Source organism: Pan troglodytes, chromosome 18 (assembly GCF_028858775.2).
Source record: "Pan troglodytes isolate AG18354 chromosome 18, NHGRI_mPanTro3-v2.0_pri, whole genome shotgun sequence".
Lineage (NCBI taxonomy): Eukaryota > Metazoa > Chordata > Mammalia > Primates > Hominidae > Pan > Pan troglodytes.
This window is the reverse complement of record NC_072416.2, coordinates 82,923,918-82,946,073: the sequence shown is the minus strand read 5'-3', so window position 1 is coordinate 82,946,073 and position 22,156 is coordinate 82,923,918. Positions and strand designations below refer to the sequence as shown.

Genomic DNA, 22,156 nt, shown 5'->3' with positions numbered 1-22,156 from the left:
TGGCTGGTAGGGAATTTCAGCACTAAAACAAGACCAAACATCACCAGGTTCTAGTCGCAGTTGTCACGTGGAGGGGCTAAATGACAGCAGGAGGCCTCAGTCCTCTCTGGGCCAGGGACCTTGGCTGGCTAGAGGACAGTGCTTATGACTGAGGCCACCAGTCAGACTCCTGGGCTCTGCACAAAGAAATCCTCTGTGCAGGGACCCCGGAGGAGACTGAACAGCATAGGGACAGCAAGACTGTGGGGCCCGTACTTCGGAGAGCCAGGGACACAGCCAATCCAAGGGCATAGCTTCATCCCGTACTGCACAAGTCACAGCCATCCTGTGAAAGGGCAGGAAGCACCCGTGACAGCAGCATGTCCGCTGGATCCCAAGTTCACTTTGAGACTTCTGTCCTAGATCTTCACCTCACAGACCTAACTGACTGGGCTAAGAGTTTTGCTTCAAAGCGACCATCAGTAGAATTTGCAGGGCCTGGGGGTTTTACTAACTTGTCTTTCCCACAAGACATCTCCATTCTAAAATTTCAAGGGGGACTGCATGTCACCATTCTAGTTTCATAAGCAGCAGCCCAGTTAACTACCCTGGGCTGAGCTGTGTGTCACTCACACCCGCAAGCCCCCCTGACAGGAGCGCTGAGAACCGCCTGAAAAGCTTGTGCGTGAGGTTGCTTCTCCCAGGCCCCACAATCACAGCAGTTCTTAAAAAGTGTTCCTTTGCTCATTCTACAGGTAATTCTAACCAGTCCAGTGACCTCATTTCCAAGATCAGAATAGGCTTCCAGCCTGGCCAAAAGGGCGAAACCTCGTCTCTATTCAAAATACAAAAATTAGCTGGATGTGGTGGTGCACAGCTGTAATCCCAGCTACTCGAGAGGCTGAGGCACAAGAATCACTTGAACCTGGGAGGCAGAGGTTGCAGTGAATGGAGATTGTGCCACTGCACTCCAGCCTGGGCGAAAGAGCAAAACTCTATCTCAAAAAAATAATGGGTTAGGGGATGAGGATTCAGGAGGGCAGGGGAGAGCAACCCAGGCCCAGGTCCCGGGGCGAGGCAGGTTGCAGAGTCGGGGAGGGGTGTGTGTGCTCACACTGGGGCCCTGACCAGGAGACGAGCAATCCCTAGCCCCTGCCCCTGCCCAGTGATGTCCCCCGCAAGAGCCTCCAGGGGAAGAGGTGCAGGGAGAAGGCAGAGAAACTGCTGGCCACCCACTGGGACCTGGGTGCCACACTCCAAGGAGCCAGGCAGGATACTGGCTGGCTGCAGAGTCTGAGGACTCAGACCTTCCATTCCAGGCAGGGGTGGACAGGGCTGGAGACACCCACAAGCAGGTGGTGCCCATGGCCGTCCCATCTGAGGCCCAGCAAGTTGAGGAGGAATTGTGATCGGGGGGAGAAAAGAAGAGAGTCAAAAGGAACAACGAATAGTGAGAGGAAGAGAGGGAAGCCTGGCACCTTGCAGTGTGGCTCTGGGCCCTCACCCCTGGGCCCTCACCCCTGGGCCCCCACCGCTAGGCCCTCACCCCTGGGCCCCCAACCCTGGGCCCTCATCCACTCGCCAAACTTCCTAAAACATCGGGCGTGAGCTGAGGTGGACAGGAGCTTGAAGCCCTGCTCTGCCACTGCAGGCCAGAGTGGTGAGTTTTCTTCCTTGAGTTCTGGTTTATTCTTTTATAAAATAGGGATCCCACCTCCCATCTCCTAGGACACATGTAAGGAAATGAAAGAATATCTTGGGAAGAGGTTCAATACATGTGTGAAGGTCAATAAATGGCAGTGTTATGTTACGATACAAACAGGTTCACCAAAGGCCACACCAGAGAAGGGAAGACACAGAAGCTAGAAACATGTAGTAAAAACAGCCTGGGAAGCAAACAAAAGTGCAGCAAACAGCAACAATCCAAAGAGGTAAAGACTCAGAGGCATAAAAGATGACGCTATAAAAGAGAAAGAAGGATAAAAGGGAAGGCAGAACGGAAAGGGAAGATGATGTGGAAGAAGAAATGATACTGCAGGGAGCCTAAGCCGGGAGACAGAAGAGGTCTCAAGGCCCACCCATGAGGGAACAGGGGGTGCCATCCACCCTGTTGGGAGATTTCTCATGACTGACTGGGGGCCTGGCAGCCGAGGAGCTTGTGCAATCGGGCCCACCCTCTCAAGCAGCCCTAACAATACCTGTGGGGGAGGACGCAGGGATCACCGGCTGGGGGCGCGCTCACCCAACCTGGCTGGGTGACCAGGTGTCGTGGAAACTCCACAGCACTGTCACCCACAGGTGCCACAAGCACAGCCGGGAGAGGTCATATTCTCAAACAGCCAGCCTGGGAGCCTGAAACTCCCTCCTCTGACTCAAAGACAGAAATGTTCCCTTTGAGCAAGGTCTTCTGTTATCTGTCCTCAGGGCCAAGATGATAATCCGTCATCTACGCAGAGTTTCAGGTAAAACTCTCACGTGACTCCCCGACTCACAAGGCCACAGGGATACCTGAGTACAGCATCTGGTCGCTATGCTAAGTTGCAGCAAATCTGTGCCCAGCTGTAAACCCCTTCATCAGTGTTTTAATGAAGAAGTAATGTCGTACAAATTTACTCACCTGCAAAGAGCCGATAGGTTCTGTGGCATTTAAAATTCTTATTTTTAACCCCTGGAGAAAGCAGTTCTGGAAAACAAAATATCAATGGCTTGAAGCACTTTTAGAAAGGTTCAGGATAACAGCAGCAAAAAATGGCTAACAACATTCTCCCAGCAAGTAAACTGCCTGTCAGACCAGGAACAAAACAACACTCTATCCCTTCAGTTGCACAAAAATTGACTCATGAAGGAAATGAGCCATGTGACGTAATAGGACACAAAATGTGCAGCCAGCTCACTAAAGAAACAGGAGCAACGGCCGAGGCTGTGATGCTCCCGTGGGAGGCCCCTTAAAAACAGGTGCTCTACAAAATGGAAAAGAAAAAAGCTGCTGACTTAAAAACAAAAACAGTTGTGAAAAATCCAAGGCAAGAATTAAAATTTTACATATGCGTCAGATCATAAAACTTCAATTACAGGCCAGGCACGGTGGCTCACGCCTGTAATCCCAGCACTTTGGGAGGCTGAGACAGGCGATCACGAGGTCAGCAGATCGAGACCATCCTGGCTAATACAGTGAAACCACGTCTCTATTAAAAATACAAAAAATTACCCGGGCGTGGTGGCACACGGCTGTAGTCTCAGCTACTCGGGAGGCTGAGGCAGGAGAATCACTTGAACCCGGGAGGCGGAGGTTGCAGCGAGCCAAGATCGCGCCACTGCACTCCAGCCTGGGTGACAGAGCAAGACTCTGTCTCGAAGAAAAAACAAACAAACAAAAAAAAACAAAACAAAACTTCAGTTACAGAACAGTAACATGATTTCTCCAAATAGGAACCAGTCTACCAGCTGCTACGAGGCGGGAACTCCCCGCTCTTACTGTGCGCAGAAGTACCACTTACATCGACACAAGAGTCCGTCGAAGGTGTGCTGTTCGGGGCAGCCATCTGTACTTCTTACCCAATGACCTAAGTGAGGTCCTCTTGTCCCCTATTTATGTTATTGATTTATTTTTTTGAGATGGAGTCTTGCTCTGTTGCCCAGGCTGGAGTGCAGTGGCATGATCTCAGCAACTTCTGCTTCCCAGGTTCAAGCGATTCTCCTGCCTCAGCCTCCCAAGTAGCTAGGATTACAGGCACCCACCACCATGCTAGGCTAATTTTTGTGTTTTTAGAAGAGTTGGGGTTTCACCACGTTGGTCAGGCTGGTCTCGAACTCCTTGACCTCAGGTGATCTGCCTGCCTCGGCCTCCCAAAGTGCTGGGATTACAGGTGTGAGCCACTGCGCCCAGCCCCCATTGATGTCATATTTTGATAATGTATTGGAGGTGGCAGCTGATATAAAAATACAGCAAGCAAGAAAAGATATAAAAATAAAATCACTGTAGCAAAACATCCAAGTCAGCTCAGACAGCTGATCTGGAGGCGAGTGAAGATGCAGGAGCAGAGGCCGAGGATGCCTTCTTTGACTTAGCCGGCATTCTAGGTTTCCCGATGGATAGAATAAAATGGGGAGGAGGATCTGTTACATGATTCTCACTGGCATCTTTCTTCCTCTTGCTGGTCCTCAAATGGGATTAAAAAGCAATCGGCTGATGAGTGATAAAGCAGCTAGAAATGTGAGAGGAGCAACGGACACTAAACCCGGCACAGCAGCCAAGCCCGTCAGCAGAAAGCACAGCTCTTGTGTGCAGGCCTGGGAGAGACAGTGTCTGAGTCTTCACGGGAAGGTATAGGGCGCCCCTAGGGTAGACAGGGAGCCGGCTAGAAGCCAGCCACGCCCACAGTTCCTGGGTCATCTATATGGAAGGAGGTGTGAGGTGGGGTTGCTGTGCCAGGGGACGGAGAGAAGAGGACTCTCGGTTCAGGTTTGTTCCTCTACAAGACCCAGGAGTGAGGCCCAGTGTCCTCTTTTCTGCTTCCCAAACACCTCGATACTCTGAGAATCCTCTCCAGCTAATCACAGTCCCAATCAAGCCTCAGTGTTGTACTATACGTTTTCACAAATTCTAAAGCTTTCAAGAAAAGTCTTCTTGAAGCTGTGCTTTTAGCAAGATGCCTTTAACCTGGGGCTCTTTAAAATTGCTTTCAAAAAGTGCCGAGCCCGTGACCTGACAGAGACTTGAGGCTGGTAAGTGCCACATGTCTTATTTGTGCGCCACCACAACTAGAGGTTAGAAGGGACTCTCACTGCCTATGAGAAATCATTCTTACTTCACTAAAAACCACTTAACTGGGCTAGTCAACACAGCTGTTAATACTCGGTGGAAGGCAAACTGCACCATTCATCCCTGAAATATTCACAGAAAAGTGATGTTCTTTTTGATAGACAAAAGCTGCTATTTTTCTAATCTAGTAAGATTATAGAGTTTAGTTATTTTTGCCTCTACTTTCAACAGGCCATTTTCATGAGAATTTTAGTATTAAGGTCTATTACAAGTCAAGAAACTTAAAACAAGTCCATGTCCAGCAAGAGAATGTCCTCACTCTTGACACCATAAAGAAATGCTACAGGGTTGAGCTTCTGATGTGCAGGAGTGCGTCACCACGAACACTCCCGACCTTATGTATGCATTACCTTTACTAATTTCCAAGTCCACAGGATATTCAATATTTTTGATAAGCTTCTGGCACCCACCAGTCTTCTCATAAACGAATCGTTTCAGGTGCAGCACGAGGACAGGAGGGAGTTTTTCCAGAGTCACTCTTCGACTTATCTCAACCTAAGACACAAAGCACACCAGGACACACCGTCCCTGTCTTACTTGCAACAGCTGACACCACATCCACCTTCCGCTCAAAGACGTCCTCTGAGAGGTGAGGCCCAAGAGTCCTGTGGCAGGACTTCATGGCTTTTCCTGCCCCACAGAAGCTCTGAGATCTACCAATGCTCCTCTTAAGAAAATGCACATACCCAGATGCAGTGGCTCATGCCCATTAATCCCAGCACTTTGGGAGGCTGAGACAGGCGGATCACCTGAGGTCAAGAGTTTGAGACCAGCCTGGCCAACATGGTGAAATCCCGTCTCTACTAAAAATACAAAATTAGCCAGGCGTGGTGGTGGGCGCCTGTAACCCCAGCTACTTGGGTGGCAGAGGCAAGAGAATCGCTTGAACCCAGGAGGTAGACGTTGCAGTGAGCTAAGTTCGCGCCACTGTACCCCAGCCTGGGCAACACGGCGAGACCTTGTCTCAGAAAAAAAGAAAAAAGAAGAAGAAAAATGCATACATTCCTATAAGCACAACTGCAGAGAGCCTCTTGGGTCCCTGAAGTCCAGTCGTAAACTCAAAGTTAAGAACTTTACTCTGTGGCATTACTGACAAATTAGCATAAAAATTAAAAAGCTAACTTAGTACCACCTTATTTATGTACTGACTCCCCCGCCTTTTTTGGGGGGAGGGAGTTCTCACTCTGTCGCCCAGGCTGGAGTACAGTGGTACGATCTGCGCTCAATGCAACATCCGTCACCCAGGTTCAAACGATTCTCCTGCCTCAGCCTCCTGAGTAGCTGGGATTACAGGCTCCCACCACCACATCTGGCTAATTTTGTATTTTTAGTAAAGAAGGGGTTTCACCATGTTGGCCAGGCTGGTCTCGAACTCCTGACCTCAGGTGATCCACCTGCCTCAGCCTCCCAAAGTGCTGAGATTACAGGCGTGAGCCACCACGCTAGGCCTAGTATTGACCCATTTAAAAATAACTCTGATAGTATTGATAAAACTGATACCAGTATGATTAGATGGGTTTTTTTGTTTGTTTGTTTTTTTAAGACAGGATCTCACTCTGGTTGCCCATGCTGGAGTGCAGTGGCATGATGAGGACTCACTGCAGCCTTGACTTCCTGGGCTCAGGTGATTCTCCCACCTCAGCCTCCCAAGCAGCTGGGACTACAGCCATGAGCCCAGCTGGTCTTGAACTCCTAGACTTAAGCAACCTGCTCGCCTCAGTCTCCCACAGTGCTGGGATTCTAGGCCAATTAGATGTTTTAAATAACCTTTAAAGCTATTTATTCTAATCATGAGTTTTATCAATGTAATCTGTTCCTGAAGTACTTTCACAGGTCTGATGAACGCTGCTTTTAAATAAAGCCAGGTTTTTTGTTACTAAGATGCATCTTTACAAATAACAATCCCTTTATCATTCTCTGTACTTACAAAGTCTTTGATGCTTCCCGTATTCATTTGGATAATACTTTTTTTTTTTTTTTTGAGACAGTCTCGCTCTGTCATCGAGGCTGGAGTGCAGTGGTGCGATCTCAGCTCACTGCAACCTCCACCTCCCGGGTTCAAGTGATTCAGCCTCCTGAGAGGCTGGGACTACATGTGCACACCACCGTGCCCAGTTAATTTTTGTATTTTTAGTAGAGATGGGGTTTCAACATGTTGGCCAGGATGGTCTCGATCTCTTGACTTTGTGATCCGCCTGCCTCAGCCTCCGAAAATGCTGGGATTACAGGCGTGAGCCACTGGAGAATTTTTTTTTTTTTTTGGGACGGAGTCTCGCTCTGTCGCCCAGGCCGGACTGCAGTGGCGCTATCTCGGCTCACTGCAAGCTCCGCCTCCCAGGTTCATGCCATTCTCCTGCCTCAGCCTCCTGAGTAGCTGGGATTACAGGCGCCTGCCACCATGCCCGGCTAACTTTTTGTATTTTTAGTAGAGACGGGGTTTCACCGTGTTAGCCAGGATGGTCTCGATCTCCGTCTGACCTCGTGATCCACCCGCCTTGGCCTCCCAAAGTGCTGGGATTACAGGTGTGAGCCACCTCGCCCAGCCAACTGAGGCTTAATTTCTAATCACTCAACAAAGGCAGACATTTTCTATATAGCAAATATTTCATATAATCCTATTTTCCCCAAAACCTTCACATGTTCCCACATAAAAACACTTCTGATCTAAAACATAATAAAGGTGGCATTTTAAAAACTTAAAAAAAAACACATTCAAGAAAATATGTAATTTGCTCCTTATAGATACTTCCATACAAGCTGTCCCAAACCTTCCTGAAACATCTGCTGTTGAAAGTGGTCGTGGCCTCATCTGGTAACACACCACCACAACTGCGCACCCATAACAGCTGGCAGCATCCTTTTTATCTTCCGGAGTCCACCAAAATGCCAGCTTTCCTTTATTTTTATTTCTTCTTATGTTTTAGAGACACGGTTTCACTATCGCACAGGCTGGAGTGCAGTGGCGCGATCATAGCTCACTGCAGCCTCCAACTGTTGGGCTCAGGCAATCCTCCTGCCTCAGCCTCCCAAAGTGCTGGGACTATGGGCGTGAGCCACCACACCTGGCCCGCCTTCTTTCTGGAAGCCTTCATCCAAACCTGCTATTTAGGATAAACCATTCTTTCTTCACTACTGTCTAACAACAGGCTGACAACTGCCTGCGCCTCAATCCCTGCCCCCACACCGCCACCCCTACCAGCCCACCCCAGCAAAGTCAAACTGTAATTGCAGCAGAAGCAAAAGAGAAAAACAGACACATCACAAAGGGTCTTCCCTAGGCAGCCCATGGAAAGGCTGACCACCTCCCCAACAGCATGGGTGGCCAAAGACTCCCATAGCTGGCTCAAGAAACAGCATAAGCAGAGGGCACCAGCAGCCAGGGCCAGGGAGCTATCTCTGGAGTTGCAGCTGCCACAGAAGTGAGCCAAGCCGACAGTCACCCACAGCCAATGCACAACTGAACCACCCAACCAACCTCCCCAACACAAATACCACTTTTTCCCTCTCTCTCTTCCACGAGGTCCACCGCCAGACTCTTCTTAGCTCATTCACTGAAGTCAACTACCAAGTTTCTGCCTCTGGCTCCTACTGCTTCTATTTTTTAAACAAAATCACCCATGAGATGCAAGTCTGCAAATACGGTAGAAGATTAGGCATAACTTCTACTGATCCCCCCAGAGCCTGGGTGAACCAGTCCACAGCAGGACACCCCCAAGGTGCTAAGGGTCCCTATGTCCTACTTTGCTCTTTTTGACTCAGAGCACACGAGATAAGCCAAGGATAGATCCATCCCAGTCATGCAATGTGATGACAGGTCTTCTACGTTGGGGCACCTTATTTTACCTTGTAGCTGCCATCCACTGCCCATTATTCAAATATCGCTTTGCAGGAATGCTATGGACTGTCCATAATTATCAGCCTGCATTCATCTCCCCAGTGCATTTTTATGAATTCACTGCCACAACCTAAGATATATAACAGAGAAGACACTCTCTGCTGCAGAGTACAAAATAGCCATAAGCTGGCACATCTGGACAGCCAGGAACTAATAAGCTCTCACAGGGCAGAATGCTATCCGTCTCGCCCAACTGAGTTGACAAGGACTCCACCAAGCTATAATGTGATACTCTTAAATTCATGAAGACTGAAAGACTCAAGAATCTTACCTTTTCCAGATGAAATCAAAGAGTAACAAGCATCAGAACAATGACTATATTATATTTACAATGACCTGGAAGATCTACAATCAAATGCAAAACAGATGTGTCTGGAATCTCTCTGACATCCTAACTAATCTAATGACAGTTGTACCCTACGGTATCATGAACATAAATAAGCTATTTGGCCTCTGTCAGAGGTAGTATTGATGTTGTGATATCATCATTAGATTGCCAGAAAATTAAATGTAGCTCAAGATAAACAATCCAAAAGGAGATCATTACCTTGTGTAATATGATTTAGAGCTAAAAGAGGCCCTTGGGATCACGTTTCAACCATTTCATTGTAAAACCATAAAAACTTTCAGTACAAAATGGTTAAGCAACTGATTTAAGAGGCATAACTCAAACCCATTTCCCCTCATTCCTAATTCTGTGTTCTTTCCACCAAACCAGAGCACCTTAGTAGAAAGGTTCAAAATCAAGTGTGAACATACCTCTTGTTTGGTTTTTGTGGTATAACCTTGGACAGATTCTCTTGCCACCAAGCTCTCCAGTGCATCCTGGACTGTGCGTATCTTGTCTGACTGGATATCCAACTGCAACGTGAAAAATGGCTGCAAAGTGGCAGATTCTTTTGAACTCTGCTGGTAAACCACAGACCTAAGAATTGAAAGCAAAAACAAAAAAATTAAGAGACCACTCCTTGCCACTTTCCCTTAAGATTAACCAAGGGAATAAACACTGAAAATAAGATTATTCAATATCACTTTCAAAAGACCACAGAGAAAAGCCAAAAATATACTGAATTTAAAAATAATTCTGCTGAATAGCACCTCCTTAGTATTTCTAACAACTAAATCTACCAGTTGATAAATGTTCCCAACGCCAGTGCTCTGGAAGAAAACATATTTCATTTTCCAAATTCTTTCACCTCCTCTCCACACTGTTATTTACTGCACCGGTTCATAAAGGCAGCCACCCTGCCATGGCCTCAAAACGCTGCTGCTTTCCATTTTCTCCAAGTATCATAGCCTGTTCTAATAAAATAGAGGAAATCCCAAGGTAAAGAGAGGATTTTTAATGGCATTTTCCTCCTATAAAAATGTCTTACAAAAAGAAGAAGGGGAGTAGGGTGTGTAGAATAAAAAACAAGTTAACATTCCAGGAAAAAAGGCTGCCACCCTTCCAAGAAGGGCGCCAATTTGACCTTGTTTTCTTAGCTGGTTTTTCATTTCATTTTTTTTTTCTTTTTCTAAGTTTTTCTGAGTAAAAATTGTGTGCTCGGCCCATCTCTCATTTAGCCTCAGCAAGGGAACATTCCAGGGGTTCAACAAGGGCTTCTATTTCTGCAGTCTCAGTGACCTAGTTTCTAAATGGAATAAAATGGGTGTGGACAGGTACTCAGGCTTTCCAGAACAGATGCGGTGAAGAGCTCGCTAAAAGCTTTTCTGTCCAGGGTTTAATTACGCATCTCCATGCTCCTTTACAGTTTGAAGACTTCAGTGACAACAGTTCCCCTGGTTCTGGAGAGGGATACAGTAGTGGGGAAACCGCTCATGAGAGCTGGTGGAGAATCAAGAAGCCCTCTTGATTCAGTGGTCCTGTGTTTTAGCAAAGGTGGCACCGGGGAAGAAAGGCGGGGAAGTCTTCCTGGGGAAACCGAGAAACATCTGAAGAGGCTGAGTTTTAGAAGTAAATCTTTCAATTGGTGTGAATAAAGAATCATGCTTAACAGTGGCCGAAAAGAAGTTCCTACGTTGTAAGAATTCCCTATCTTTGCTTTACCGTTTTTCAAAAAGAAACATCAACAACCAATTTCAACACAGAGACCCCTCAGAGGATGTGGCTAGCAGCCGTGACAGAGTCGTTCAATCTGAGCCAGCAAGTCCTCCAAATGGATGCTGGTATTTTCCACTGGTTACCCTTAGATAAATTTGGGATCTTTGAGTATGCTGACCCTCTGTGGCCTTGAAATTCTGATACCTGGCCTCTGCACAAAAACCATGTTCCCGATGCCTCCATTTGAGCTGTCCCTTCATCTTTCTCTCCCATCCCGAGGGAGTGTTCTCACAATCCTAAACCAGGCTGCTGGGCTGAAGGAGCAAAGGGCACAGCCTTCCCTCGCTGCTGCGCGCCAACCTGGACCCCAGCGTCTCCCTCCCAACACGACGTGTCCCAAGGAACCACAGACAGTGGTCGGGGCTGGCTGTTTCCCAGGTGACAACTGACCACCCAGCTGCCGTGGACACTCCACAGAGCACCAGAATAGAAAGGGGCCAGTGGAATAGAGCTCACAGTGCAGAACACAGAAATGACTTGTTCAAGGTCACATGACTGCTCAACTGGCTTCTAAATCCACTTCCACAGAGGACGGGAAACCAGCTTCTGAGGGCGTCAGCGCAGGTTTCTGAGGTTCTTATTATTCACCTGTTGAAAGTTGTTGATTCAGTCTCAGAACTGAGACTGAATCAAGTCTTGATGCCTCAAAAGGGGTGCTCTTTCTTTCAGGTACGCGGCATTTGGGACAACAACGGACTAAGAGTGTCACTGAAATACCAGCCTGGGGGTTATGCCGCAAGGCCTCAGAAAGGAAATTAGGCTCCAATGAGGCCTCTTCAGTACTTTCGATGGGTAAACCTTCTTGGAGATGGTACAAGTTTTGCTGAATTCCACATCACAGTGGTACTGAAAAGCTCTCAGGTAAATAAAGAAAAACCTTTCCGAAGGACTTTGTGAATGAGCAAAAAGCTGCTTAAGGGAACTGGCACACAGCCAGGTGCCCAGGGACTCCAGCCCAGTCACGTGTCTGTCTGTGTAAAAAAGACCTCCCTTCACACTCTCTTCACTTTCTAGCTCACCTGCTTCCAATCAGTTCACAACAGCCAAGACAGGGAAACAACTGCCTGTGGATGGGCCAATGGATAAAGAAACTGTGGTGTGTATATATAGACAAGGGAACACTATTCAGCTGTAATAAAGACCCTGCCATTTGCCACAACAGGAATGAACCTGGGGAACATTATACTAAGTTAAATAAGTCAGACACAGAAAGAAAAATATTGCATGGTCTCACTTATACATGGAATCTTTATTAAAAAAAAAGACGAAACTACAGAGATAGGGAAAAGAGTGGTTCCTGGGGGGGTGAGGAGTGGGAATGGGAGATGTCGGTCGAAGGACACCAAGGGCAGCCACACAGGCGAACAGGTCTAGAGATCTGATATGGAACATCGGACAAGAGCTACTCATAGTGCACTGTATTTGGGACTTTTGCGAAATGAGTAAAACTGCAGCTGCTGTTGCCATGTGCACACACACACATAAGGGTAACTGTCATGGGGAATATGTTTATCTGTTTCACTGTAGCAACTATTTTACTATCTCTATTTCATAACATCTTGTGTATACTTTAAATATACACAATTTATTAACATAAATAAAATTCCTCCAGATACACTGTCTTCTCTTACCAAAACACATGGTTTGATTAGCTGGTTTTTTTTTTTTGAAGACAGTCTCGCTTTGTCACCCAGGCTGGAGTGCAGTGGTGTAATCTTGGCTCACTGCAACCTCTACCTCCCGGAGGTGGTTTTATGTTGCAAGTTTTAAATGCAGATGAAGTCTAATATATATATATATATATATATATTATATATATATATATAATATATATATATATATATTATATATATATATAATATATATATATATAATATATATATATATATATATTATATATATATATATAATATATATATATATAATATATATATATATATATATTATATATATATATATAATATATATATATATATATATATATGTTTTCTCTCTCTCTCTCTTATGGTTATTGTTTATGACCTATCTTATGAAACCTTTGCCTACCCCTAAGTCATGATGACATTCTCCTGTATCTTTTTCTTTTTTTTTTCTTGAGACAGAGTCTCACTCTGTCACCCATGCTGGAGTGCAATGGCGCTATCTGGGCCACTGCAACCTCTGCCTCCTGGGTTCAAGCGATTCTCCTGCCTCAGCCTCCGGAATAGCTGGGATTACAGGTACCTGTCACCACACCTGGTTGATTTTTGTATTTTTAGTGGAGACGGGGTTTCACCATGTTGATCAAGCTGGTCTCGAACTTCTGACCTCAGGTGATCCACCCGCCTTGGCCTCCCAAACTCCTGGGATTACAGGCATGAACCACCGCGTATGGCCAATTAGCTGGCTTTTCTCTTACTCCCTAGCAGTGAGCAGCTGAACTTGACAGAGCAGAAGTGAGGAGCTCCCTGTCCCCTGCAGACATGCGCCAGCAGGGAGAGAATAAGCCACGGGGGCTGACAAGGGAGGCATCAGGAAGTGCAAGAGAAGAGCAGGCAGGGGAGCAAGATGCAAACCATTACGTCCAAGAAGTCTCAATACAAGCCTCACACCTTCCCCCTTCACCAACATGGCAAAACCCTACAAAAGGCAAATATTAAGTTATTCTAGAAAAGCACAAACCTGATGTGTCCACCAAAAATGCCGGTGATTGGAGTCTGAACAAAATCCGCCTGGCGGGTGACGGAAGTCTTGTTCCGGGGGCCCACTTGTTCCCATTCATCCTCGCTTCCTTCACCTTGTTCTTCCTGCTCTTCTTCATTGACCGAGTGGTTTTTGGGGCCATTGGAAATCGTAAGTTCTGAAAAGGAGAGCATCTGCTTACACTACTATTTACGACAAGAACAGCAAAAAATAAAAAGGCGCAGATCTGTCGATTGCAGTTTTAAAAATGAAATCAGGGTGTGGTCTACATTAAGAGCCACGGCAACCAATCGCAACAGGCGCAACGTCACTGAATCCATGGCAACCAACTGCAACAAGCACAACATCACTGGATCCACGGCAACCAATCGCAACAGGCACAACGTCACTGGATCCACGGCAACCAATCGCAACAGGCACAACGTCACTGGATCCACGGCAACCAATCGCAACAGGCGCAACGTCACTGGATCCACGGCAACCAATCGCAACAGGCGCAACGTCACTGGATCCACGGCAACCAATCGCAACAGGCGCAACGTCACTGGATCCACGGCAACCAATCGCAACAGGCGCAACGCCACTGGATCCACGGCAACCAATCGCAACAGGCGCAACGTCACTGCATCCACGGCAACCAATCGCAACAGGCGCAACGTCACTGGATCCACGGCAACCAATCGCAACAGGCGCAACGTCACTGCATCCACGGCAACCAATCGCAACAGGCGCAATGCCACTGGATCCACCGCAACCCATCGCAACGCCACTTGATCCACGGCAACCAATCGGAACAGGCACAACGCCACTGGATCCATGGCAACCAATCACAACAGGTGCACCACCACTGGATCCTTGTTTACATAAACACTAGAAATGACATCCCTGGGACAACTGGCGAAATTTGAAGATGCTCTGCAAAGTCGGTATTACCGTGTCATTACAGTTGGTTTTCTCAGTTAGATAAGGGACTGTGGTTACGCAGGAGCGGATCCGCAGGGGATGCTTTAGCACCTGAGATGAACTAAACTGTTAGCTACAACTTAACTTTGAATCATTCAGGGAAAATATATGCATATGTATGTATGGATGGATGGATAGATAAGACATATATATATATATATATATATATATATAGTGTGTGTATAGCATCAGAAAATATGTTTAAAACTGTACACTCGGCAATTATAAAGGTATTCATCAAACGATTCTTTTAGCTTTTTTATATGCTTGATCATTTTCCTAATTAAAAGTTAAAGGAAAATGGCAGAGGTTCGGGATAAACTGTAATTTACCTAAATATAACCTTCTCAATGGTGTAAGTTATCGTAGGGAATAAATGCTATTTGAAAGGAAAACGACTGAGGGGAAGAGAAGCAACGTAACATATGAGTATGCAACACCTGTTTACAGCGAACTCTTGCACAACTCTGTGGCAAGTGGACCATAACCTACTTTCACTACTTGGTGAGAGAAGCTTCTTTAGGTTCAACATTTCCTCATGAAGTCCATTTAGAATGAAGCCTAAGTATTCCTCAGCATCTTCTTGTCGACCCTGAAAAAGTCAAATATAATCACGTTACTGTGAACTGATCACTGTCAAAGGCCTGCAGGACATACAGTACTTGCAAAGTCCAACCATGCCTCCTCTGAAATGGAAGATGTAAAGTATTTCCAAACAATGACATGATGACATGGGTTTCCCTTGCATAGCTGAAATCCCAAGACTAGGAGGAAAAGGAGAAACAGATTAAACACATTTCTCTAAATGGGTGGACTAATGGGGATTTTTATTATTTATATTTTCTGTATTTTTGAAATTTTCTTCAATAAATATACTTTTTTTTTTTTTTTGAGACAAAGTCTCACTCCGTCACCCAGGCTGGAGTGCAGTGGCGCAATCTCGGCTCAGTGCAACCTCCAGCTCCCAGGTTCAAGCGATTCTCCTGCCTCAGCCTCCCGAGTAGCTGGGACTACAGGCGTGTGCCACCATGCCTGGCTAATCCTTGTATTTTTAGTAGAGACGGGGTTTCACCATGTCGGCCAGGCTGGTCTCAAACTCCTGAGCTCAGGTGACCTGCCTGCCTTGGCTTCCCAAAGTGCTGGGATTACAGGCATGAGCCACCACACCTGGCCACATTACCTTTATCACAAAAAAGTTATTTAAAAAAAAGTTTCTGTCTTGGGTAAACAAAATAGAAGACGAAGAACTAGATGTCTAGGGCCAGTTCACTGTTCAACTGCAAGGGTTACCACTCGAGCAATGAGCTAAGCAGCCCTATGTCTGCTTCTGTCTGTCTTTGATGATGGACAACTACATGGGAAAGAACTCAAACTACATGTGGAAAAACTCCACTGATTTAGAGCGTTAGCTGTGTTACACATACATCAGCAAAATCATTCACAGACGAGTCACCCAAGAGTTCAATAATCCCACATCACGAGTGTTTGATTCTGTTACTTATCATCAGTTCATATTTCATTCTTCACAGCACAACTGCCTATTCCAAGGCCCTGCAAATTGTTCTGTTTGAAGCATCTAGGTAAACTGCAAAGTTTACTTGCCCTCTCCAAATAGTAGACGTGGACAGCAGCTGTTCACGTGAGTGCATGCTCTGCAGGTGTGCAAAAAAGGGCAAAAACTGGCACAGCCAAAGTGTGCTCAAGACTCTTCATAGCAGGCCTGGGTGGCTCTCCTTGGAAAGGCCTGCTTGCAAGGTTGCCCCTTGGCTGGTGTCTGGGAATTTGGATTTCAGAAAGGTTCCCATCGGTCCAATAACTGATACGGGATTCTGCCTAAACCGTTTGTGCAAGCAATGTGCTTTCTGCTGAACACTTTGCTTTTGTTTTGGGAGTTTGGACTTTTGGTTCAAGCCAGGCAGATGGTACCTATGGGACCAGCCCTCAGTAAAAACTCTGGACACGGAGTCTGTAATGACCTTCCCTGGTTGGCGGCATTTCACGTGTGGTCACAGTCTGGTGCTGGAGTAGTTACGTGTAGCCGTGTGGCCCCACTGGGAGAGGAGTCTGGAAGTTTCCTTTAGGCCCTGCCTCACCTGTCCTTTCCCTTCCTGACTCTGCTCCGCATGCTTTTGCTGTCATCAACCATAGCCACGGGTATACCAGCTTCTGCATTTTCTGAGTTCTTCCAGTGAATCACCCAACCTCAGGGTGGTCCTGGGGAGCCCAACACATCCCCTATTAATGTAACCTTTAGAAGATGCTTTTGTTCATAGCATTATCTCTGTGCACGATCCAAGAGGGGTTCCTGAGCACCCACTTTATTTTGCCTCCACCTGTGCTAGGTGGGCCCCTCTGGGTTCTAAGGCATCTCTGTATCTTTGTGCTTCTCTTGTTGACTATTCATTAACTCATTCCCTCACTGAGAGCAGAGGGCGCACTTCATTCCATTTCTGCATCCCTAACACCATGTTCCCATTACTTGGGAAGTGCAAATTCCAAGCCAATACCAAAAGCTGCATTATAAGCATTTAAAAAGCTTAAGACCCTATGCTACCCCTGGTGGTATCCTGCTACGATGCCCTTGACATTCGCTCTTCTTCAAAGCAATGAAGCTTCAAGTAAACTTGACTTAAATGGCATTTTCTCAACTATTTTTCTCTCTGAATACATTTCCCTAAGCATCATTTCAACTGCTTGTACTGATTCATCACAAACTCAATCTGGGAGGAAAGAAATGCTCCAGTTAACGGTGCTAAGGGCGGCCCAAGTCACTCTCAGCAGCCCCAGGGCCTTTTATAAGGGCTCCCTGGCCCCTTGGTCTCATGCCTTTAGTAACAAAGTATGTGATTTAAAAAAATTTAGGTAAAGGAATCAAGTACATCAAATAGCTACTAAAGCCTGTAAGTATGATGAAGACATAAGCTCTTCTGAATACTGCCATCATTCCAGGCCCAGTGCACTCCATTCTACCCCAGTGGCATATAGTGCAGTGGTTAAGAGAACTGACTTGAAAGCTGGGTTCTGCCATGTACATTAGCTACATGACCTCAGACAGTGGCTTCACTTCTCTTAACCGTAACAAGGAGAACATAATCATACTTTATTCAGAGTCAACTAAGTTAATATATGTAAAGTACTGAGAGCAGTGCTTGGTGCACCATATCATCCAAGCAATGGACTCTTATAAACCTACATCTACTTACAGCGCTGGAGACAGAGGGCAAATATCAATAAGCAACAGTTACCACACAAACACTGGAACAAAAGGCAACACTTGATACTAGTGACGACAGAGAAGTCTCAAACCTTTTCAGACAGGCTTGACTTGTTAACTGTCAGGAGTCTGTAAATATATGTGGGCTCAAAGGCAGCTCCAGGGCGAATATCCCTCACGATTTTATCTCCAAGAGCTGCAATGGAAAGAGGACACAGGTTTTCCTAACTACAATGAACTCATAAATGATGAAAAAAGCAACATCATCAAAACTCCCCCACCTCCCACCTGGCTGAATGTTGAGAATGGCATAGGTGTAAAGACATTATCTTCCCAACAAGACTGAATTTACCAAATTTAAGTCACCTGTCTCCATAACTCCCAATATGTAATAGCATCAACAAAACTCATTTTTACTAACCTTGTCGGGGTTTTGGAGGTACTGGCATATTAGTGAACTCATTCATTAGCCGAACACTAAACATGGGGAAAAAATGTTAAATAGTGCAGTTTTAAACAATGTATATTTTTACTAAAGAGCTTTGATGGCTAAGTAGAATATCAGCTATACGAGTATAGTACATTTTAGGTAACCAATGCTGTAACAGCTAGTGAACTCAAGTCTTTTCTATATGCATTTTTGGTCTATTTCAAGTGATATATGCTGGTAAACGCTAAAATATTTTCTACTGAATCTAAAGAACACAGATCATCAATGCTCCAATTCCATTTCTAGTTAACTTCCATATAAAATCGCCAACAGTCTATTTTTTAAAAAAGACAGAATTATAGGACTCATTTGCAGGAAATCAAGAGCTTTACTAAACTATTTCAATTCTAATTATCAGACGGGAAAAACGCCACCACTTAACACATCTTTCACCACCTTACTTACAAGCTGTCTATCATGGGTGTTGACGTACAAGGCCTTTGCACTTTGGAATACAGAGGAATGAACTTCATCAGGTGGTACATCGGCGGGCAAGCAACCAATGCCTGCAGTGTCTACGTAGTGGCAGTAAGGAAGCGTAAAGGAAATGAACAGACACACCACATTTCCTAAAGGCATACGAAGCACAAGAATGTTTATAAAAACACAAGGAAGCTAAGGACGTTGAACTACTTAGATATGTCACCACGAAAAGGAATAAACCAAATAGTTACTAGGGTAAGTGTCCTGTGATGTCCATATAAGGATCTACGAAGCAGTCAGTCGTTTGTATTCAAGAACTTGACCTAACCAAGACAGTTCAATCAGTTAAAACCAAAGTTCCAGTTGTAAGTGGTTGCTCTGCCCTATTATTTGTGACCATTCTAATGAGAGTCAGCTTGTCTGCAGCCCTCATTCACGTGCCAACATATCCTCTCTTTCAGAGGGAGACGGACTGGGGTCAGGAATAACCCTGTTTATAAACAAGGTAGGCAGACCAAGTAATAAACCAGACTTAGGGATTCAAATGGAGGGCTAGATGGCCCATGGAAGCTGAACTAAGTCACATGCACCCAAAGGAGGGACAGCTGCAACAAGCTGGCCTTGCGGACGGCGTCCAGGAAGGATACAGCATTAATGTAGCACCAGTTCCCTTTATTGATCAGCCCACGGGGTTGCAACGACACTGGTTTATGGATTAGGGTTACATTCTCCAGCAACTCTGAAAGAGTGAAGAAGCATATTTCAGAAATTAATGACATCCAGTGAAGAACATTCAAATCATCTCATACGCTCTACTCTGGGACAGCATTTAAAATCCCTTCAGTAAAACACACAGCCAAAGAAAATGCATACTGTTAAGGCTTCATTCAGTTCAACATCAAGTACATTATTTAATTAGAACATTTTTGAAACTAATCTTTTCCCTCAAATAGCAACATTTAATCTTCCTGGGGGAACAGAATTAGGGAACACAAGAACTACCTATTTTAATGAGAAACAAAAAAATATTAACACAGTATCATTATTAGAGAATAGATTTGAGAGATCCAGCCTTTCTTCCTTAAACACCATTAGCCAGGTGTGTCTCATCAGCAGCAAGGCGCCTCAGACACTAGATAGAAAGATATCTTGCAGAACCCATATCTCGTTCCTCTCTGCATCCCCAGCATCTAATGCTGACCCTAACACATCACTGTGTGCGTTCAATGGCTGTTCAGTGAGTAAAAATACTCCTTTCAGAGACAGCGGTCTCCTACGAATTAAACTGTCCACTAGAAATCCAATTTAGCAACTGTTTTATACACTGTAATTCCCTTATTCCATTTACAAACACGCTGCTCAGCCTCAGGTTCACCCTGAGTGGACATCACTCTTTTTCTGTATTAAAACAGCTGTGAATGCCATCTTTATAGAATTAACCATCAGAAATGCTTGAAAACAAGACAAGGTCTCCCTCTGTCCCACTATGAATCTTCTAATGGCGATGGCTACAATTTATAAACCCTTCTACACTTAGCACGTTCTTTACAATTTACAAATGTTAATTGGCTGGACTGAATCCTTAGTAATCTAGGAGTACCACCACTTTGACCCTTTCACCAATAAGGAAAATGAGGCTCCCAAAGACTGACTAACTTACCTGTGATCACACAGCAGCCAGGTAGCATAGGCAGGGCCTCAACTCCATAATCTGCAGCCAATCCACACTGTCTCCTTTACTTTTAAATTGTATACTAATCAGATAACCCACAGATAGATACACCTACTATGTACCAACAAAAATCAAAAATTCATTTAAAAATAAAGTATAATAAATGAACAAATTGTATATAGGAAAGAAAAACCAAAATGGCATACATACATTTGATAGTAGCATCCATCTAAGGCATCGCTCAAAAATAAGCTTTTCTTTTCTAAACTACATTGTACTGGCAGATCCCAGACTTCGGCACTAATCAAATGAAGAAATTAATTTACAAAATTCAAAACACACACACACACACACACACACACCCCTCTCATTCCCTCCTTCCTATGAATAAATGTCCTCTTCCTTCTAACTGAAGAAGCGTAGGGAATAATTTCTGCATAGCTCTTCTTCTGTAGGAAGTAAAACATTACAGATTCTGTGGAATCTGTTCAATTAGACTAAGTTTGCAAAGCTCCTCTCTCTCTTAATATGGAATACAGAACTGGGCCTGGAAATAAATGAATAATGGATCAGTTACGAACTGAACCCCAAGCCTGCATGTGATGACACCCAGCAGAGACAGCACCTGTCATGTGAGGGACACTGTGCTAGAAGCTTTGTGTATATTATTCATAATTATCATAACCCTACTGTCAGAGATAGTTACCAACCCCATTTTACAGATGAGAAAACTGAGGTCACATAACAGCTGAAATGACCTGTGAACCTGGCTCTACCTGACTCAAGAGGTTGAGCCCTTTCCTCAATATATAAGGGGCTTCACTTAAAAATCCGTTTTATTCCAAGGTTTCAGATACTTACTTTTCCCCACAGGCTTAAAGTCTATTGACAGTGGATTTTTACATTTGTCTTTAAATCATATCATCACAACAGTCTATCATTTCTAGTGTGTGCCACAGAACAGCAACTAATGTCATTGCAGTGTTAAAAAGGTGCATTTTCAAATAACCATCAATGACGTAAAGGCATAGTGTCTCAAATAAAAACTCCAGCATGATTCCAACAAGTCTTTGCCACAGTATTTTTATATCAAATGACTTTTTTTTTTAAAACCTAACCTTAAGACTCAAAACCTGCTATCTTTCTAACATAGAAACCTTTGTTTTTTTGAGACAAGTCTTGCTCTGTCACCCAGGCTGGAGTGCAGTGGTGCGATCTTGGCTCACTACAACCTCTGTGTCCTGGGTTCAAGTGATTTTCCTGCCTCAGCCTCCCATGTAGCTGGGATTACAGATGTGCACCACCACGCCCGGCTAATTTTTGTATTTTTAGGAGAGACAGGATTTCACCATGTTGGCCAGGCTGGTCTTGAACTCCTGAGTTCAAGTGATCCACCTGCCTTGGCCTCCCAAAGTGCTTGGATTACAGGCATGAGCCATGGCGTGTGGCTGAAACCTTTGTTAAATAACACGCTGCCTTTCGCTGAAGGCGGGTAAACCCCTGCTGAGCCCTGTCTAGGCACCGGGTAAGGAAGGCACAGAGATGAATGCGAGGTGGTCCTGCCCTAGGCAAGCTCGCAGACCAGTGAAGGGATGAACTGTGATGTCCCTGGCTCCAAACACACACTGTATAGGCTAAGCTGAAGGGGTGTTGGGGGATGGGGGGTGGGGGGTGGGGGAAGGATGCTTAGCCCAATCCAAGGGCTGCAGAAACTCTGGGAAGGTCAGGGGTTGAAGCCACCAAATGGAAGCTGAGGAAGAACAGAGATACTAGAAGGTTCTCACTGACTCGGGCAGCAGTGCTATCCAACTAGAGGAGGAATACAACAGATGAGCAGGTTATTTTTTGTTTAGTGTGGTAATGAGCTCAGTTTTAGAGATGTTAGTAAAAGATACCCAGAGGACACCAGTAA

The 22,156-nt window shown here is 45.2% G+C and overlaps 1 protein-coding gene across 2 annotated transcripts in view; it reads right to left on the bottom strand.

Annotated features, from left to right (window-relative positions):
• The window catches only part of USP10 (ubiquitin specific peptidase 10), an 83,521-nt gene that overhangs the window by 2,109 nt on the left and 59,256 nt on the right, over positions 1–22,156 (bottom strand). Inside the window, exons 5-13 of one of the 2 annotated variants that reach the window (XM_016930295.4) lie at positions 19,220–19,311; positions 18,555–18,664; positions 18,081–18,136; positions 17,752–17,855; positions 14,938–15,037; positions 13,462–13,639; positions 9,456–9,621; positions 5,152–5,296; positions 2,597–2,662 (exon numbers count right to left, since the gene is read on the bottom strand). In XM_016930295.4, coding sequence (XP_016785784.2) covers positions 2,597–2,662; positions 5,152–5,296; positions 9,456–9,621; positions 13,462–13,639; positions 14,938–15,037; positions 17,752–17,855; positions 18,081–18,136; positions 18,555–18,664; positions 19,220–19,311 — 1,017 coding nt within the window. The remainder of the gene's footprint in view (positions 1–2,596; positions 2,663–5,151; positions 5,297–9,455; positions 9,622–13,461; positions 13,640–14,937; positions 15,038–17,751; positions 17,856–18,080; positions 18,137–18,554; positions 18,665–19,219; positions 19,312–22,156) is intronic. The other variant, XM_009431337.5, reaches the window with a different exon arrangement.